Raw genomic sequence first — 20,074 nt, 5'->3', positions numbered from 1 at the left:
ATCTCATCGGTTAGATACCTAGTGCCGTTCAATGCTCGAAGCAATGCTCACAAAAACCGACCTTTACTGTGATTTATTCTACTCCAAATTCCCAAATTCCAGCTATAGGTTTCAAGCTCGTGTCAATCCTTTAGATGTTCTCTAGAAGGATTGTAAATGTGTCCTTTTTCTCATTGGTTGGACAAAATATTTTTTGTGAGGGCCCTTGCGAAGATCTTTGAACTGGGGGGATGTCTTTTTGCAGAGTTCTTCAAACGGCATTGCCTTTGAGCGATTCATGCTACTTGGCCGCAAGCGTTTCCCGACTCACCCCTTCGTCAACCTCTGCTGCGTCTTCGTCTCTGCAGCATGCTAGGTTTTTATTCAACCCATCTCTCCACCGCCTTTCAGGTTAGTGGAGTCAATATGTCTATGTGCATGCTATATACATATAATTGTAAATATAAATAACTAAGCTAACATAATATGACGAAAGGGGTAGCTCTTTACACGTTTCGAAATCTGCAAACTTCAAAATTGAGAGAAGCCCTTGAGAGAGAGAGAGAGAGAGAGAGAGAGAGAGAGAGAGAGAGAGAGAGAAGGCAAAGGCGGTCGGCCGTACTAGTGCTATATACATATAACTGTAAATATAAATATAAGTACATAAATAAATAATCAATATCTGTGTATAAATAATGTGTCTCGCTACTATTTAGATTTTTTTTTGAAACCTTAGGTAAATGCTTTCATGCTTTTTCTAGTAGTGATTTTTAAACCCTTAGTTGTAGATCACATCATTGACAGTGATTTTTAAACCCTTAATTTTAGATCACATCATTATCACCGTATAGACATGGTCACACACATTTGGAAACCCTCTTTGATAATATTAAAGAAATATTGCTAGGGACGCTCGGCTTGAGGGCCAACACTCCTTGGCAAGGAACTCTGCCTCTTCTGTCTTGACTACTAGCGTGAAGATCATTCGTCTTTTTTTTTTGTTTAGTTTTGGTTTAAGTGCTTGATTGAATCATCCGACCGGTGGGTGGTTTTAGTGGTATCAAAGCATTAGCTGCTTGATTTTCTAATCAAGAAAACCTTGCAGTTGAAGCTATGGAGTTTGAGGAATATACAACATTTCTTGTCAATGTGTGTCAATGAGTTACAAGGTTTTCTTTCGAAGCATCCTTGAGGCAACTTACCTCACGTGAAGAACTTTCAACAATTTTGGAACTATATGCTTCTCTGAGTTGCATGTTACAAGCTTGGACACTCTAAGCGAGAAATCAATAGCAACACACGAACAAAACCTGCAACAATTAAACTTGAATAGAGAGAGAGAGAGAGAGGGGGAGAGGAGAGTTGACATGAAGCACCGGAGTTCTGCCTCTAGATGCATTGGCCCCAAAGATTGGTGCCCCTTTCGGTATTTCTTTCTTTGTTGCCGATGACAACCTCTTCTATGCGTGCTCTCACAACTACCGTGTCCGAGAGTGAAGCCCCTAGGCTCCCTATAAATAGCACAAGGGCCCTTGATTGCTAAAAGCTCTGCTGTCAAAAGCATAGGCCAAAAGCTGGCGCTCCCAGGCTGCCCATTAGTACACTCTACCACGTTAGCATGCTTGTCACTTGCACATCTAACCGTATGTGCATGTGGACAAACTATTCTTACTTCTAGGGCTTAGGTAGCCTAGGAAGTGTTCTAGCAACCTTGTTACATGAACCACCTTTTTTAATAAGTGACATTTATTGCAAATCGTGGGCTGTGGAGAGCACTGCTCGACCCAGGCATAAACAGCTTTATAAGGAGCCCATTGGGAGCTAGAAGGAGCAGAAGACACAGGTTGAAGAAGACCAAGGAGCACAGACAAGCATGCCCCTCAAGACCCAGCAGCCTGGCGTTTTCTCAAGCAAGCAACAAGAGCCAGCGTTTTTGCTAACAGAGCATTAGTGTTTTCAGATTTCAGCCCTAGCATTTTGCATCAGCAGGTCAGCCCTTAGCTTCGCTGTACCACACCATTCCCATACCAGATCCTCGCCAGAATCCTCTAGCACCATTAGATTCAGCGAGCGTTTTCAAATTTCAGCAGCGTTTTCAGATTTCAGCCACCAACATTTTTTCATAGCCTCGTCGTCGCCATCCTCACCATCGTCGTCGCCCGCATAGTTGCAGAATTCAGCTCTAGGACAATGCTTAGTTTTTAGCCAGTCTGCAGCCTAGCGTTTTTCATTTTCAGCCCTCAATCTTCGTCGTCGTCGTCGTCGCATCATCGTCGTCAAGTACCACAACATCTAGAAGCATTGTACCATACCTTTCTGCAATCTAAAGCAAATACCTCTCTAGCAATAGAGAGGGGGGCCCTTGGAGGGGGGTTTGAGACCCCATCAGGTGTCGTCTCCTCTCTCTCTCTCTCTCTCTCTCTCTCTCTGTAGCACTTTCATGCACTTTGCACTCACAGTTTCCACTCCCTATATTTTGGTCATTGCATATTCTCTCTCTAAGAAAGGAAGGCTCTTCCTTCCTCTAAGGTAAAAGGAACCTTGAGCACTCACTGTCCTTTCAAAACACAAATGGTGAACAAGTTTTTGTAACAAAATCAAAGTTAATAAGATTGTTTTGAAAACTAAGATTTTTAAGGAACAATGCAAGGCTGCCAAGGAGTTGAGCTTGGGTAAGAGGAAAGCCTTCTTAAGCGTAAATTGCAAGCCAAGAACCCAAGAACCTTAAGAACCCAAGAACCCTAAGTACCCAAGAACTCATTGCATGGTCATCACCCGAAGCGAAATGGGTACTTTGCGTGAAGGTGATGAGAGTGGAGTTGGAGAAGACGGAGTTTCTACACCCTGAGGATTGTTCCTTTATCCTCCCTCATCCCCAACTACGCCACGGATTGCACCGAACCCTATGGAGGCTTTGGTCAAGTCGATGATGGAGATGATGCTTGTCACGAGGACGTGGCAATTGCTAACCTTAGTTGTTGGTTTCTTTCCGATGATTTTTATTTAATTTTTGGGACCCTCTTTTTGAAGTCATAAATGGCCGGACATTGTGTGGCCAATGTGAAACGGACGATGACTGAGAGTTTCATCCGCAGTCAAGAAGGGTAGGTTGCCACGAGATGGTCGGGCTAGTCGGCACTGGAATCCGAGCAATAAAAGGGTGTGTAGCCTCAGTTCAAAGTCATTTAGGCCCCTCGCTACACTTATAAGTTGGTGGGTACTAGGAAAATTAACTCAAAGAGGCATAGTGGACACTTGGCAACACCAAAGCCTATAGAAAGTCAAACTCAGCGTCCTGTTCTTGATGGTGATTTTATTGAGAGCTCTATAATCAATGCACATTCTCCAAGATCCGTCTTTCTTTAGTACTAATAAAACCGGAGAACAGTAAGGCGATCGGACTAGGCTGGATGAGACCCTTTTCGAGAAGGTCTTTCACTTGGTTCATGATTTCTTCATTTTGGGCTCGGCTAACACTCGAAGGTGGCCGGTTTGGTGATGTGCTTCCAGGAATCAAGTCAATGGTGTGGTTCTCAAACTCGCCAGGTAGGCCTTTTGAGAAACAGTCAGCATGTGTGTGCATAAATTCTTGTCGTTTTATATCCAATTCGGACATGTTAGTTCGTTGTTCATCATTCAATTCTTTCAAGTAGAGCGAGTAAATGGATTTCATTAATTTTGGAATGGCTGAAGCCGATACGGGATGGACTCGCTCTTCAATTTTACATCAAGTACAATTTTCCTGCCCTTCTCATTTGTCAAAGTCGCTTGCTTGGCCCGATAGTCGACCACGGCGTTGTTCTTGTGGTACCAAGGAATTCCTAGGAGGACGTCACACCCTTCCCAAGGCATGATGTAAAAGTCCTCGTGCCCTAAATACCCCTGACAATGCAATGATAGATGTAATGGAAACATCTCGTCCGGGCGCCGCTAGAACTGCCACCGCCGGTGGCCCCATCTTGTCGGGCGTAATTTCAAGTAGAGCCACCAATTCAGTTGAAATGAAGTTGGCCTTTGCTCCTCCATCAAAGAAAATGAGGGCTTCTTGATCTTTTACTTTGCTCCATCCGCGGCAAAGTTCCCTACTTTCGTCTATCTGACTCGGGTCGGTCCCCATGCAATCCGATACCAGTCCTGCTTTCGTCTTGCCTTTTCTGCCACGTTCTTCAGTTGCTTTGGAACTCTCTGGCCTTTCTTTTGATTGTCCTCGTTGTGCCTTGTTGGGGCACGTTGCGGAGATGTGTCCTTGCTCCCCCGCAGCCAAACACTTCCCCTCTTTGAGGTAGTCAGCTCTCTGTTCCTCAATCAATCGGGGTTGTTCATCCTTCTTTTTTTGGAACTTCTTCTTCTTTCTATTGTCATTTGTCAAGTTTTGTCGGGTCCTTCGTGTCAAAACTTCATCAGTGGGGTAGGTCAAGTTACCCGAATGTATCGAGAATACCTGCTTAGCATGTTCCATGAGTTGTTGTATGGACTCGGACTTCTGCTCAAGGCAGTAATCTCGGATCTCTTTGGGGAGCTCGCAACAAAACCGCTCAATCTGCTCTTTGAAAGTTGCCTTCTTAAACTAAGAGGTCGGTAGAAAAGAATCCGAAAATCTTTCACAGTAAGCATCCAAAGTGTCACCCTCGGTCATTCGTAGATGGTTCCAAGCGGTTCTCACATCTCGTTCGTACTCCTGGGTCAACCAAGAAGAAATAAAGAGCCATTTGATTTTTAACCACTTGGTCGGGGCTTTTCTCTTTAGAAGTAGAGTGGACACCGTGTTCGTGCGTTTCCCTTCAAGAATGACGCTGCCCACCTGATCTTGGAGTGCTCTGAGTAGTGCCCTCCAGAAAATGCTATATCAAACTGCTGAATGAAAGCTAAGGCCTTGGACGCATCTCAGGATCTGGAAAAGGATTCAAACTGCAATGACTGTCCACCCTTTTTAAATTCCTTAGTCTTTTTGCTTTTGTCTTCGAGAAAATCGTACTGGTTGGCTCTGTAAAAGTGTTTCTTCTTTGCATAAAACATGTGATCATCGGAGTCCGAATTGTTAGAGGATGACTCCTCAGTAGAATTGGCAGAAACGGGTCGGAATCTGATCTCCTTTGTTTTTTTCTTGTTCTTTCCAAAACTTTTGATTCTTGGTTTGCTTCTTGTCCTTTCTATCCTCCTCGCTCGAGTCGGAAGAGGAAGAGCTAGAGGAACTGTCAGAAGAAGAAGAAGAAGAACTGGGTAGTCCTTCAAAACGTACATGCTTCTTTTGTTTGCGTGCATTTGCAAAGGAAGTTTGTCTCACAAACTGCTGACGTGTCAAGCCATTGAAGAACGGAGCCAAACTTCAGATCTCGGCCAAGGGGCCAAAACCCTAAGAAGAAGCAACAGAAGAAGAAGAAGAAGTTTTATAGACTTACAACCACTGAAGAACGGCCTAGGGGCCTAAACCCTAAGTGAAGAAGTAGAAGCAACAGAAGAAGTTTTACCAACTTGCAAAGTCTTGCTGAGTGGACTATTTTTAAAGAGAAGTTCCCGCCAACTTATGGGACCCCGGTCGATGGGGCCGAGGTAACCCAAAGACATTAAAATTAAAGCAGCTGATGACGTGGTAACATTACGGACGCTCCGCAAATTGCGCTGACATGTTGATGTGGCAGCATGTACCGATTTTCGCGATCTGCGCTGCTGACGTGACAATTGTACGGATTTCCGGAAATCTGTTGCTAAATTGGCTTTATCTGACAGAAAGATAATTCTAAATGAATTATTGGATTTATAAGTCAGAGGGTTTTCTCGCTTGGAACACCAAGAAACTAATTCTAAATGAATTATTGAAATTTTAAGTGAGAGGGTTTTTCTCACCGGAGACATCCGAGTACAAAGTATTCCTAGTGCGTCATTCAAAGTAATGACGGGAGCACTGTGAATGGGAATATCTGTAAGGCCACCAAGAACGGGTACTTCTGATGCGTCACATCGGATGGGTGACAGGGAGCATCGGGAAGAAGTATCCGACCATCCGGGAACGGACATCTCTGATGCCTCATAGGATAGAGCATCGTGAAGGGGATTGTACCGTAAGTTCGGTAGGAAAGGACTAGGTGATGGGTATTCCTGATGCGTCACAAGGTGGGTGACGGGTGCATCAGAAAGTGGATATCCATAGTCGAGAGGAAATCTGAACTGGAAAGAGGAATACGCGTAACGACGCAAGCATAAGAATAAAGATGGGTTCTGAGAAGCTTTTCTTAAAAAGCGGAATATTTTAAGGAGTTTTCCGGGAAGATCAGACGCTTTCTCGCGAGGAATCTATGTCTGCAATGCATTTGTGCAAGTGGTTGTATCCAGGGACGCCTGGGAAGTGTTGTGAAAAGCATTGTTTTAAACTTATAAGGTTTTATTGAGTTTTTGGGCAGGTTCGGACCAATTTTAAAATATGCCGGCCGTCCACTTAATAAGTGGGCAGCCACTTAGAAAATAAAGCAACAAAACCGGCCAGCGAATTCTCTCTTCCTATTTCGGGTAGAACATTAAAAAAATAAAAATAAAAAAACGAAAAAAATAAAATAAAAAAATAATAAAAAAAAGGCCGCGATCTCTACACGAGCAGCTATTCGTGCCGTGGTGAAGGAGCTATAAAAGCACCACATGCCCTCACTGAAAAGAGGTTGCCAGCGCCAGCAAGAGAAGACTCTGCCGCCAGAAGACGCGAGACTACGAAGCACGGAAGTCGCTTTTCTCGCGCAAGAGCGACAGGTACCTATTGTGGATTCGCCATACGAATTGTTGTCGTGGTTTGCGTGTGTGTTTGCAGGTACTTCATCGCGAAGGAGAAGTGAGAAGGCTTCGGCCTACGCTTTGGAATTTCGGAAATGGAATTCGGAAATTGTCTGCGGAGTCTCAACTGCGAGTACAGACGGAAAAAGGATTGAGAGCTTGTCTCTCGGATTTCCCTTACGGGAAGGAACGACCATCAAGTCAGAGATTTAGAACGGAGGGGTTTTCTCCGGTTCTTGTGCTTGTAAAAAGATTCTCCCTAATAAAGAATACTCTTTGAGGGGGGGGACCAGCCCATCTTCTGGTCCCTAGTACTGTGTCGATCTTCTCTCTCTCTCTCTCTATTTATTTCTCTCTATATCCTTTGGCTTCAGTATTAAGTGATAAATTCTATTTATCCGAGTATATTTTATATTGTTATGCGCTTCCGTTTGTGACAGCGGTATTAGAGCATGGTCGCCTCTGTGTGTGTAAAGGAGGACGACTCTCGGAAGATACGGGAAGAAGCCATGACAAGCCAAGAGAGAAGTAAGCAGGCAGAAACCTAAGTCATGCAGGAAAAAGCTCGCAGAGTCGGAATTTTTTTTTTCTCTCCGCAAGAAGTCGACACAAGACTTGGGATTCTCTGAGAAGGCGACAAGAGCATGATGCTCAAGAACCTAGAGAATCCAAGGAGCGGAATGCTCAAGATCCTTCAGAAAATATCCATGACCATCAATCCAGAACCATAGCCAAGAAATCCCGTCATTCCGGGAAGGATATGAAGAAGGTCTTTAGACCTCAGGACACTCCGATCAAATTTGATACTTTTGACGGAAGAGAATATGTCCCGAAAGCTATGGTTTTCATTCGACAGTATGAAGTTTCCTTTGCAAACGGCAATTTCTGAGAAGCGTCGAAGGTGAGGCATGTGACGAAACACCTCAAGGGGATTGCAAGTACTTGGTGGTATACCAAAGCTCGGCAAGGAAATTACAACAAGACTTGGATTCAATTCAAGGCTGAATTTTCCGAAAATTTTTTTTCCTCTACGCTTTGAGGAAGGCATTCAAGAAGATTGGGATTGGTTTGCCCAATAGGAACACGAGCGAGTAGTGGTTCACTCTTGCCAAGGTAGCTCCATTCTTGATCCTCTTTGAGGAAGGAAAGATGAACAAATTTAACGAAGGACTTTTGCCCGAATTTTGTAAACCATCTGCAAAATATTTTACAGCAGATGGTAGAGTGAGCAATAAAAGCTGAAAGTGTACACCTTAGTGTACATAGAATCCAATCCCCGTAGTGGGAAGGGAACCATTGAACATAGAAAGTTTGGAGTAAGGGAATTCAATCTAACTCCTGAGTTCTTGAATAAAAGACCCTCGAACTTTAAGTGAGAGGGCAGGTTTTCAAGCAAAGTTACATCTTTGCGGAAATCATAAAGTGCATTGTGCTTGTTTGCTCTTTTGCATGAGGTATGGTTGTGTCTAACCAGGACAATCACTCTCGAGTGTTTATGAGAGTAAGGTTGAGTCAGATTATTGTTTATACAATGAACTGCTTTGCTTAACCATCCGGAAGGTCCATGATTGATCTGGTATTCGGTAATTCTCCAACAAATTACCTGCTATTGCGGGTAGGAAAGTTTTCAAGCAAAGAAAAGCTTTCATGAAGCTTGAGTACTCTTTAAGCCCACACCCCCTACCCGGTAAGGGAAGATATGGTAGTGCTTTTCGCACAAGTGAATTAACACTCTCTTAACGAAGAAAGGAACAAGTGACGACTACGGCCTGTGCTCGAGGAATCCAAGGATTGAAATCCTAGTTTATTTGATGAGCGGGTTTTGCTCTAAGATCGAGCCAAGGGATAGTCAGGTTGAGCGTCTTCGCTCTAAGGATCTTACAAAGGGAAGGTAATTTCCTAGGTTCACCGAAACTCTAACACAGCTTAAGAATTATGTACACTTTTGAGTACATGGATAACACACGAAGATGCAGACCTATGCCAGGAACTGGACGAGAGTTTGTTATACTCTCTTGAGCGCCTTTTTGCACACAAGGATATTCCGACACGAGAATCTCTATTTGAGATGTGTTCGGTAGAAGGAATTTGAGTTTCTCTACGGAGAAGAGGTTTTTTGATGATCGTTGATCATTGAGTACGCTATGTGCTTTTACCATTACAGTAGCAACTTTTGGTTGCGGTATATGTTTCTCCATGAGCAGGTCAACTAGCATTCACACGCTGCTGGAATAAATTCGAACTATTCTGTTCGTAAGAATATAATTCGCCAACCGTTTCAAAATGGTAAGAATTACATATGGGAGAACATCCCTGAGAATCAAAGAGGGTTCGCTCTATTGTGAACTAGGTTTGAACGTACGTTCAGAAAATGCTATGGCTAGAATCCTATCTCCCTGAGATTTTGCAAGGCGTCATTGATGCTTGCAAGGAGGAAAAGATTGGAAGGAAGTGCGCCGTGCACAAGGAATCTTCGGATTGGAACCGTCCGCCTACGTTGAGCGACGGCTCGAAACAAGAACCTTCTTTAAGGTGATCACACACTTTGTTTGTGAAGGAAGACATCGAGATTAATACTCTTATGATTTGGGCATTCCCTATGTGGGAGGACACAAGAGGTTTAATATCCTCAGGACTAATAGCGCAAGGTTATGCGCAAGGACATAGACCTACATTTATTTTTAGGAGGATGATTCTTCTCGGGATTGAGAAGGTGGAATTGAGTTTACAGATTCTCGGAAAGACGTGAATGATGAGTTCTTACATGGCTCGTAAGTTAAATGAACGGTGAAGGATATCCTCGAAGTACTAGAGGAATGACATGAACCGGTAAGGTAAGTATTGAATTATTGAATTTCTATTTAATTTAATTTTTAAGTTCTCTTTTGAGAAAGGACCAGCTCAACTCACCATTGAGCAAGCTTTGGAATCTTTCCGGTTTCTCCTCGGCAGTTCAGTTGGACCTCTGTAGTTGAGGACAACTGTTTATAAGTGAGAGGGATGTTGCTAAATTGGCTTTATCTGACAGAAAAATAATTCTAAATGAATTATTGGATTTATAAGTCAGAGGGTTTTCTCGCTTGGAACACCAAGAAACTAATTCTAAATGAATTATTGAAATTTTAAGTGAGAGGGTTTTTCTCACCGGAGACATCCGAGTACAGAGTATTCCTAGTGCGTCATTCAAAGTAATGACGGGAGCACTGTGAATGGGAATATCTGTAAGGCCACCAAGAACGGGTACTTCTGATACGTCACATCGGATGGGTGACAGGGAGCATCGGGAAGAAGTATCCGACCATCCGGGAACGGACATCTCTGATGCGTCATAGGATAGAGCATCGTGAAGGGGATTGTACCGTAAGTTCGGTAGGAAAGGACTAGGTGATGGGTATTCCTGATGCGTCACAAGGTGGGTGATGGGTGCATCAGAAAGTGGATATCCATAGTCGAGAGGAAATCCGAACTGGAAAGAGGAATACGCGTAACGACGCAAGCATAAGAATAAAGATGGGTTCTGAGAAGCTTTTCTTAAAAAGCGGAATATTTTAAGGAGTTTTCCGGGAAGATCAGACGCTTTCTCGCGAGGAATCTATGTCTGCAATGCATTTGTGCAAGTGGTTGTATCCAGGGACGCGTGGGAAGTGTTGTGAAAAGCATTGTTTTAAACTTATAAGGTTTTATTGAGTTTTTGGCCGGGTTCGGACCAATTTTAAAATATGCCGGCCGTCCACTTAATAAGTGGACAGCCACTTAGAAAATAAAGCAACAAAACCGGCCAGAGAATTCTCTCTTCCTATTTCGGGTAGAACATTAAAAAAATAAAAATAAAAAAACGAAAAAATAAAATAAAAAAATAAAATAAAAAAAAGGCCGCGATCTCTACACGAGCAGCTATTCGTACCGTGGTGAAGGAGGTATAAAAGCACCACATGCCCTCACTGAAAAGAGGTTGCCAGCGCCAGCAAGAGAAGACTCTGCCGCCAGAAGACGCGAGACTACGAAGCACGGAAGTCGCTTTTCTCGCGCAAGAGCGACAGGTACCTATTGTGGATTCGCCCTACGAATTGTTGTCGTGTGTTTGCGTGTGTGTTTGCAGGTACTTCATCGTGAAGGAGAAGTGAGAAGGCTTCGGTCTACGCTTTGGAATTCCGGAAACGGAATTCGGAAATTGTCTGCGGAGTCTCAACTGCGAGTACAGACGGAAAAAGGATTGAGAGCTTGTCTCTCGGATTTCCCTTACGGGAAGGAACGACCATCGAGTCAGAGATTTAGAATGGAGGGGTTTTCTTCGCTTCTTGTGCTTGTAAAAAGATTCTCCCTAATAAATAATACTCTTTAAGGGGGGGGACCAGTCCATCTTTTGGTCCCCGGTACTGTGTCGATCTTCTCTCTCTCTCTATTTATTTCTCTCTATATCCTTTGGCTTCAGTATTAAGTGATAATTCTATTTATTCGAGTATATTTTATATTATGCGCTCCCGTTTGTGACAAAATCACGCTGACAGCTTTTGGGCATTTTCTTTTGGACAAGATGCTTTTGAGTTTGAAGGCTTTCATAGGCCAAGGGCCTTTAAATAAGTGCAGAGGGCTCAGTCTCTGGCATGCTTCAGTGAGAAGGTGCATAATGGGATTATCGGCATTGTATTGAGTTCAAGTAATATAAAGAAATACCGAAAGGGGTGCCAAGGTTTGGGGCCAATACTCTCTTGGGTGGAATTCTGCCACTCCGTGTCGCGTGTGCTCTCTCTCTCTCTTTCAGTTTTAGTTGTTATTGAAGTGATAAATAGTCTATTTAGTTTGTTCTTTTCTATTGGCATGTGGTGCCCATCTTGTGACAGTGGTATCAAAGCATCAGGTGTGTACTTTTCGGGAAGCATACTGGTCCTACAAAAGAGCAAACAGAGAAAACCAGAGACTACTGGAAATATCTTTGGGCCCCGACCCTGGACTTATTAGGCACTCCCACCCTTACTTCATCGCGCATCGGGCGCGCTCTCGTCTTCATCGCTCATGTCTTACAACGCATGAGCCAAAAAGATCACTTACAAGAGAAGGATCCAAGATTTGTTTCAAGTCATTGTTTTTCTCAAAAGTAGTGCCATGCAGATGTTGATGTCTATAGCTACCAAGCCGCACACTCCAAGGACTTTGTTTCAGGATGGAAAGTCAATCGACTTTTCGAGTTGGAATGATGTCTAGTTTGAAATCTGTTTGAGAACTTGTTTGGTGATCCTATTTGGAATTTGTTTAAAATGGATGGTATGTGTTTTGAACTTGTCTTGGTGCCGATTTTGAAACGTTTGACTCTGGTTTTGATACTGGTTTCAATGATTGGTGATTTTACTCCCGGGTGGAGTAGTGAGAAATGCTGTTTTGGTATTGTTTGAACCTCGGAACAACACAAACGAGATGTCTGGGGAGCGTTTTGTTGTATGCTAGAAAACCTACGAATGACGCAGATGGGATGTCTGGGGAGCATTTGATTGTATGCTTGAAAAATATTGTTGTTGTTACTCCCGGCCCGGACGAAGAAGTCTGAGCAGTGGTTACTCTTAACACCTCCAAACGACGGAGGCTGCGGTTTGGGGGGCGTTTGGTTGTAAAAGGCCTCTATATCTCCCTGCCCAAACCTTTTTAGGTTATGCGGGAGGAGTGATGAGGGAGTCGTTGAATATCTCCTGGCCCGGACCTTGTTAGGTTATGCGGGAGGAGTGTTCATCGGCGACTTTATGTTTTTCTATCTTGTAACATGCATATGTGAGCATTTGTGTTGCATTGTGATGTGGCAACCACTAAATATTCTTAATTAGATGAGATTGCCAGGGTATGTAATTTTAGTGCAGCAAGACACCCGTGGAAGATCAATGCGGTCTGGGTGTGATGGCTAATTTTACTACACCGGAATATCAAGAGTTCCGATTTGGACAAATGGAGAAGCCAACTCCTTGATCAAAAGAGGTGAAAGGAGAAACCAACTCCTTAACAAAAAGAGCAAATTGACTGTCCCTCATTTTTTTTTTTGAGCTAACTTGAGTTGTTTTGCAGATATATTGTAATTGTAGATGATTACTTTCTTTCAAGAATGGGGGATGTCACAAATTGTTGACGTGTCAAGCCACTGAGGAACGGCCGAGGGGCCTAAACCCTAAGTGAAGAAGGAGAAGCAACAGAAGAAGTTTTACCAACTTGCAAAGTCTTGCCGAGTGGACTATTTTTAAAGAGAAGTTTGTCCCAACTTATGGGACCCCGTCCGATGGGGCCCATGTCACAGTCACAAACTGATGACGTGGCAGCAGGCCTCCGGACAAACACCCCGTTGGTTGCCGTAGAATGCGCCGACAGGCAGGCTGTACGGACCACCGCAGATTACACTGACCGTTGACATGACATTTCCGCAAAACGCGCTGACCTGCTGACGTGGCAGAGCGTACAGATTTTCTTGAAAATATACTGGCTGATTATAGCAGCTTTTGGGACAATTGCTTTTTGAGAGTAAAAGCTTTTGAGTTTAAGTGCTTTTGGGGCTCTGCTTTTGGGCATCCCTTGTACCTTTAAATAAGTGGGCAAGGCCTCACTTCTCAGAGCATCTGGACGCAAAGTTTGAGAGTGAGCACCTGCCCGCTCTCTTGTACTTTGAACACAGAATAATACAAAAAGAAATACAGAAAGGGCCAGTCTTTGGGGCCAATACCTCTTGGCACGGAACTACGCTGGGCCGTGTCGACCTAATTGTGAAATGTGAACTGTTTTGAAGTGAATCTCTGCTGTGTCGCGGTAGAATCTTAGACTTGGGGTGTCCATGAAACTGGCCCGTAGGGCGGTAGACTTTGGCTTTCACTCGATAACTTTAACCTTACGACACAAAGGAACTTCACGAATAAGCCTGTGACAGGAATTCAACACTTCAAGACAAACCACGGCCTCGCAGCTAGAGCTCTACCAAGCAGACAATGACACCCTGTTGGCCCCAAATACTGGCCCCTTTCGGCATTTCTTTATTCTTATTATACTTGAGAAAAACCTGTAAACTTCTACAAGCTGTCCCACTCTTATCGGGCTGAAACTCCTCTACTCTAACCCGATTTTGGCAACATAACCACCGTAGAAGTCTCCACGAACAAAATCCCAAGTAAACATTGACTATCCATGCACTTTAGAACACTTTTACAAACCTTGGTGAGGAATTGCAGCTCGCTGAATTCTCTATTTTGCGCTCCGATCCGCGTGCCGATCGCTTCTGTGGATAGCCCTCAAGCTCTTGCACCTGTAGGGTCACTTGCCCCTTGAATTAGACGAGATTCGTCGCGGGAAATCTCTCTAAACTGTCCTATACAAGCACCCAAAGCTTTCCCGAGGTTCCCCTGGCAAATAAACAATTCGAACGCTTGCACCTAACCCTCACCGAGCAAACCTGTCCATGGTTGTAATTACAGGTTTTTGACCCAATTTCGCCAGCATAACGGCGCAAAAATCCCTGTAGGTCAAAAGTACACTTCAAGGACACTTTCCCTTGCGGTATGGAAGCTTTCTAGTGAGCTGCAGGTCAATTTCAGCATGCTGTAATTTTTTGTTTTGCCACTGTTAGGTGCCTACTGCCCTGTACACGCATCCCAAGGCCTTTCCGAGGCTCCCCAGGCGATTCTCTGCAGTTTAGGTGCGAAACCCTAAACCTGCAGAAAAACATAGCAGGCTGTAATTCTCTGTTTTGGACCGTTTTGAGCGGAGCGAGCATGCCTACGTGTGTCTCAGGTGCTCCCGCACACAATGGGACAGTTCCCTATCAAATGGGACGAGTTTTCACGCGAGAAAACTCTTAATTTTCGCATTCCTTCGCGATGGAACTGTGCATATCTGAAGGGGATTAGCAATTAGCTAATCCGGTTTCTGTACAGAAGGCTCTTGCCTTGGCAAACGCGCATAAACCCCCCAGAACTGTAATGGTCATCTGAGAGGCCCAACTAGTGGGGCATTACCATATGTGCAAAGGGGAGAGAGAGATGCGTGAGAGCAAATCGTCGCGCTACATAGAGCAAGGGAGAAGGCAAGCTTTCCATTAAAGCTGTGACCACTTGCACCCACTACTCACACACACTGTGGAGCAAAAATCAGCCCCCTTTCTTTGTTGGGCGCCCCCTCTTGCTGATGCTTCGGGCAATTGCATCAAGAGTCGCCATGTGTCCAGTTTGCCTCTTTTGAGTTAATTCCCTAGTATCCACCAACTTATAAGTGTAGCGAGGGGCCTAAATGACTTTGAACTGAGCCTAGACACCCTTCTGCTCGGATTCCAGTGCAGATTGGTCCGACCAACTCGTGGTGACTTGCCCTGTCCGATTGTAGGTGAAACTCTCGGCCGTCGCCCGTTTCACACTGGCCATACAATGTTCGGCCAGTTGCAACTTCAAAAAGAGGGTCCCAAAAATTAAACAAAAATCATCGGAAAGAAACCAACAACTCAAGTTAGCAATTGCCACGTCCTCGTGACATATTGCCCTCTTAAAATCGCAAACGTCCTCGATTGCGTGCCATATATACATGCCATAGATGATTTAGTGTGGTCAGCACCCTTTTATCATGGCATGTATCCGCAAGAAAGACTGTCAAAACATGTGTACAAATGACTTAATGAGACATTCATACTTTTGTCAAACAATGTACAGTGCTATTGCACTAAATCCATGAGTACATTTGATGTGCTAGTTCTATCATTACCCCTCCTTTGCAACGTTGGGTTGGGGCATACGTAGGCTGTAACTCAAAGGCCGTAAAATTGCAATACATTTGGTGACTCTGATAGTTCATACTTTTCCATCCACTTTGCATCCATAGGTGGATAGTTCTTGAACTTCACCAAATAGCATCTTGCAACCTGTCTCTTAACTTTTATCTGTGCAAGAGGCTCTTGCCTCTGCAAACTAGCATAATTCCACGACACTGTAGCATACTACCCACAACCAAGTAAGCTCAAATTTCAAGATGATTTACCAATGCGTCAAAGAATCCAAGCAATTACCTCAGAGAATTGGCGAGCAACGTGCCACCTGGCAGACCCACATCACTTCCGCAGGAGATCTAGTGGCCAATCTACCACCGTGAGACCTCTCCCTTATCTCATCTTGGTTCATACTTGCAAACCCTAAAAACGCAACAGAAAATTAGCCCTAATTTGACCACTTTTTGGCAAGGCGAACATGAGGAATTTCTTGTCTGTCTTGTGAAGAGGAACCCTCTTTCCTGGTGTCATCCGTTCTGTCAGCCATAGTGTAATTTCAAGTTCCTGTACTCTGTGTCTTCACCAAACCAACCGAGGCTCACTTCTTGAGGAAAAAGTGATTATATCCCGGCATTGGAACCATGAAACGGGCCCGTAGGGCGGTAGACTTTGGCTTTCACTCGATAACTTTACTTTAACCTTACGACACAAAGGAACTTCATGAATAAGCCTGTGAGACTGGAATTCAACACTTCAAGACAAACCACGGCGTGGCAGCTTGAGCGCTACCAAGCAGACAGTGATACCCTGTTGGCCCCAAAGACTGGTGCCCCTTTCGGTATTTCTTTATTCTTATTATTTTTGAGAAAAACTTGTAAACTTCTACAAGCTGTCCCACTTTTATCGGGCTGAAACTCCTCTACTCTAACCCGATTTCGGCAACATAACCACCGTAGAAGTCTCCACGGACAAAATCCCAAGTAAACATTGACTTTCCACGCACTTTAGAACACTTTACAAAACCTGGCGAGAAATTGCAGCTCATTGAATTCTCTGTTTTGCGCTCCGATCCGCGTGCCGATTGCTTCTAAGGATAGTCCTCGAGCTCTTGCACCTGTAGGGTCACTTGCTCCTTGAATTAGACGAGATTACTCACGGGAAATCTCTCTAAAATGTCCTGTACAAGCACCCAAAGCTTTCCCGAGGTTCCCTTGGCAAATAAACGATCCGAACTTCTCTCTAGGGTGGCCCTTGAAAGTTAAAAGGTAACGGTTATAAACCATGCCAGTGCGTGTTTGTGTCAGGGATGAGTTCTTCTTCTTGGTCTACAATTGAAGGGTGGGTTCTTCATAAATGTGGTATGTAGGTAGGGGTCCTTTGAATGGTCGTAAAAGACTAATGTGAAATGCATTGTGAATGTGCCAATGTGAAGGGAAATTATACTATCAAAGTACATTTTAAGGCTAGATATCTTGTTAAATCTGTTTGGGCATTACATCATGACCCAAAATATAGTGAGTATGCAAGCATGAGCTGAAGGCATTTTAACAGTTCTCTTGTCCAGAATATCCTGCATTTAACCATAGAAAGTGGCACAAGGCTGAATATCTGAAAATAAAACTTTACCAAGAATTTAGTACCTGCTAGGGCTAGTAAGCATACTAATAGTAAATAAAGTAATGATGTCATTTTAGGAACTTGATGAGTTGGCATTCAGCTTTTTGAAAAGAATGTAACCCATTGTAAATCTAGAGTTTGAAGCTCACAATGCTCGAGAGAATTTTGTACTTACAAGTGATTGTATTTGTGATCTGTCAACATTAGAACTAAAAGTGGCCTTTGTGCCATGATAAGTAGCATCAAGATTGAAAGTTATGTAGCATGCAATCGTCAATGATTAACTACAAATGTCACATAAAATTTCCATACATGATAACAAAAAATGAATATTACCATGAATGTCAATAGTTTTTGTTGTAAAGAGATAGAAAGGAGGGAAACTTACAAATTATATTCACTGACATACATTCTACATGGAATGTGATTAGACTCACGACCATCAGGTGTCCTTTGTCCTGGTATTGATGAGAAAGAAAGAAAGAGATACATTACCCAAGGTCATTATAAACTTTTCAACATCATCAGCATTAGCGGTATTTAATTTGTACAATAAGCTCGACAATGGTATTGTTCTTGGGTAATCGTTAGAATACAAGCCACTACTTCCAAGTTCTCTGGCAATGAAAATGTCAATGTCACAAATGATTTGTAAGTTAGCTATCCTATTTGGTTGTTTTGTGAAATTGGAATTTGAAATTGGGTCCAAGGTCATATGAATCGGGATGCATCTACTTGGGAGGCCAGCTTCAAAGGCCTTGGTGGGGATAGGGTCGACTTCTCATAAAGTCGACTTTCAAATGTCATTTTTAATAAAATAGTGCAAGATTATCATGGGAGACTAGTAAGCAAGAGTTGGATGATGGCAAAAAATTGTCTGTTAAATGACTAGTCATGCAATAGGCAGCCAAGAGTGGTAAGGGCGGACAAAATAACTAAGGTTAGGTGGTCAAAATAAGGTGTAAGTTGGGTGGTCAAAAGAATTTTAAGTGATTGGCTTTGAAGTTTGGTCAAGTGCAATTTTGGTTGGGTAATCGACCGAGAAAGTTTTTAAATGGGACGGCCAGTCAAGGGTATAATAGGGTGGACACGCCCTTGAGGATTTGACCCTTGAGTTCCAAGTGGGTGGTTGACAACGTTCGAGGAAAATCAATTTTTTTTTCAAACATACAAAATTCCTTTTCTTGAATTTTCCAAGAGGAATTTTTTATGAAACTTGGTTAAATAAAAGCCTCACTTCATGATTAAAGCAAGTGAAAAAGAATGGCTGAGCTTCGTCGGTAGATAATAGTGTAGTGCGTGGGGGAGTTTTCCCGAGTGGTTAAGGGGGGGCGACTTAAGATCGCCTGCACTCAAGTGCGCGAGGGAGTTTAGGGATGATGGCGCATTGGCGAGTTGCTACAGGGAGGCGGAAGCCTTGGAAGTTGACCGTCCTGGCCCCTGGATGACCATGTGTAGTGTAGCTGGAGCAGGTTTGGTGATGCTGATAGCTGAAAGAAGACCGAACTTCACCGAAGGCAAGGCTGACAAGCCTCGTTTGTTGTGCATCTCTGGCTCAAGAATCAGCGTCCAGTGGATTGTGGATGGCTCATGGCGCCATGTGTGGTTGGCACAAAGCCCAAGGTGGCAATTTCCAAAGCTCAGCCAACATCCAGGAATACTCTCTCTCTCTCTCTCTCTCTCACACACACACACACACACACACACACAGACACACACAAACACCTAGGCAGTTATGAGGAGCGTCATGAGTAGTCTTTATCAAAATATTATCTTCCTATGCTCATGTCTACCTAGGCGAGTCCATAAGTCATACTCTAACCCCCTTTTTAGCCAATTCTTAAACGATAATTTTTTTAATAAATTAGCCTATATACTTTTTACTATATTTACACAATTTTCTTGCAAAATCCAAAGCTAAATTTTATTGAGCCATAAGTAGATAGGAAATTTGTGAGGGTTATGAACAGTTGTTGGCTCTCAATGGATGATGTGTTTTTTTTTTTTAATAAGAGAAACCGGTGCTTGTGCCCATGTTTAAATCTCAAGTGATATAATCAATTGCAACACATGATGCAGGAAAGATAAATAGTAAAATAAACAAGAAACATAATTCAAAAATCCAACAATTTGAAAAATACTATTACTCTCTTTGGTTGGCAGAACTTGGATCCATAGATGATAATTTTTCCCCTTCTATACGCTTGCTTTGAAAACAGCTTGCCAAGTAGATAATCATCTCGCCATCGACAAATCCATTCTTTCTTACTTTGATCTTGCAATCATTCATCTAGTTAGTAAATTGTATCAAAAAAATTAAAATTTACCTCAACCGTCGTAATAGAAGCTTCCTGTTGCTGATCGAGCTATCATATTCACAGAATTACTCCTTGTGAAACGAAACCTTGCTCTGATACCACTCTTGGGAAAAAGAGGGGGAGATCGGTTGCTTAATCTATTCAACACATGCTCCCAAACAGTACCATCAACCTGTCCACCTCTTTTTCCAATTTCCAAGCACACGCGCACACACACACACACACACACAAAACATAGAATTAACATAGACATGCTTGTAAGAGAGTGTAAGAGATGGAGACTAGATTAGAAAGTACACAGCAAATAGCACTTAGCATAAGAGAGTAGAAAAGAGAATGTTCAAGAGAAAGGCCTAAATCTAGCCTCAAAACTCCACGGCACCTCTCTTGTGGAGTTGGTATTTAATGTATTGTTTTTGAGTTTAAGGTGCCAAAAATTGAGGCCCCTCTTTGTACAACCACTTCACTTTTGTAAATGAGTGAAGCTCATTAGTTCTTGCATGACCCATAAGGGGAGTTCCCACTACAATTATTAACAAAGCCATAGTGGCTTATTGAAATGAAATTCTAAAATACTGTGCGAATATAAAATGGCCAAGAGTAATTGCCGACGTCTCGTCATCAACTCCTAGCATTCTACTCTACAAAATCATATCATCAACTCAATTAGAAAATAAATAGACAGCAC

General features: G+C 43.2%; 1 protein-coding gene across 2 annotated transcripts in view; it reads left to right on the top strand.

Moving 5' to 3' along the window:
- The first annotated feature begins 188 nt into the window (after positions 1–188).
- LOC147463004 (protein CURVATURE THYLAKOID 1B, chloroplastic-like) overlaps positions 189–20,074 on the top strand; it is a 65,386-nt gene continuing 45,500 nt past the window's right edge. The window contains exon 1 of one of the 2 annotated variants that reach the window (XM_086486629.1): positions 189–390. In XM_086486629.1, the coding sequence (XP_086342755.1) occupies positions 231–390 (160 nt within the window). In that variant the 5' untranslated portion in view covers positions 189–230. The remainder of the gene's footprint in view (positions 391–20,074) is intronic. The other variant, XM_086486630.1, reaches the window with a different exon arrangement.

The sequence above is a fragment of the Adiantum capillus-veneris genome, chromosome 2 (genome assembly GCF_014529385.1).
Source record: "Adiantum capillus-veneris isolate H3 chromosome 2, ASM1452938v2, whole genome shotgun sequence".
In the NCBI taxonomy this organism is placed as follows: domain Eukaryota; kingdom Viridiplantae; phylum Streptophyta; class Polypodiopsida; order Polypodiales; family Pteridaceae; genus Adiantum; species Adiantum capillus-veneris.
The sequence above is the reverse complement of the archived record's forward strand: the minus strand, read 5'-3'. Positions and strand labels throughout refer to the sequence as shown.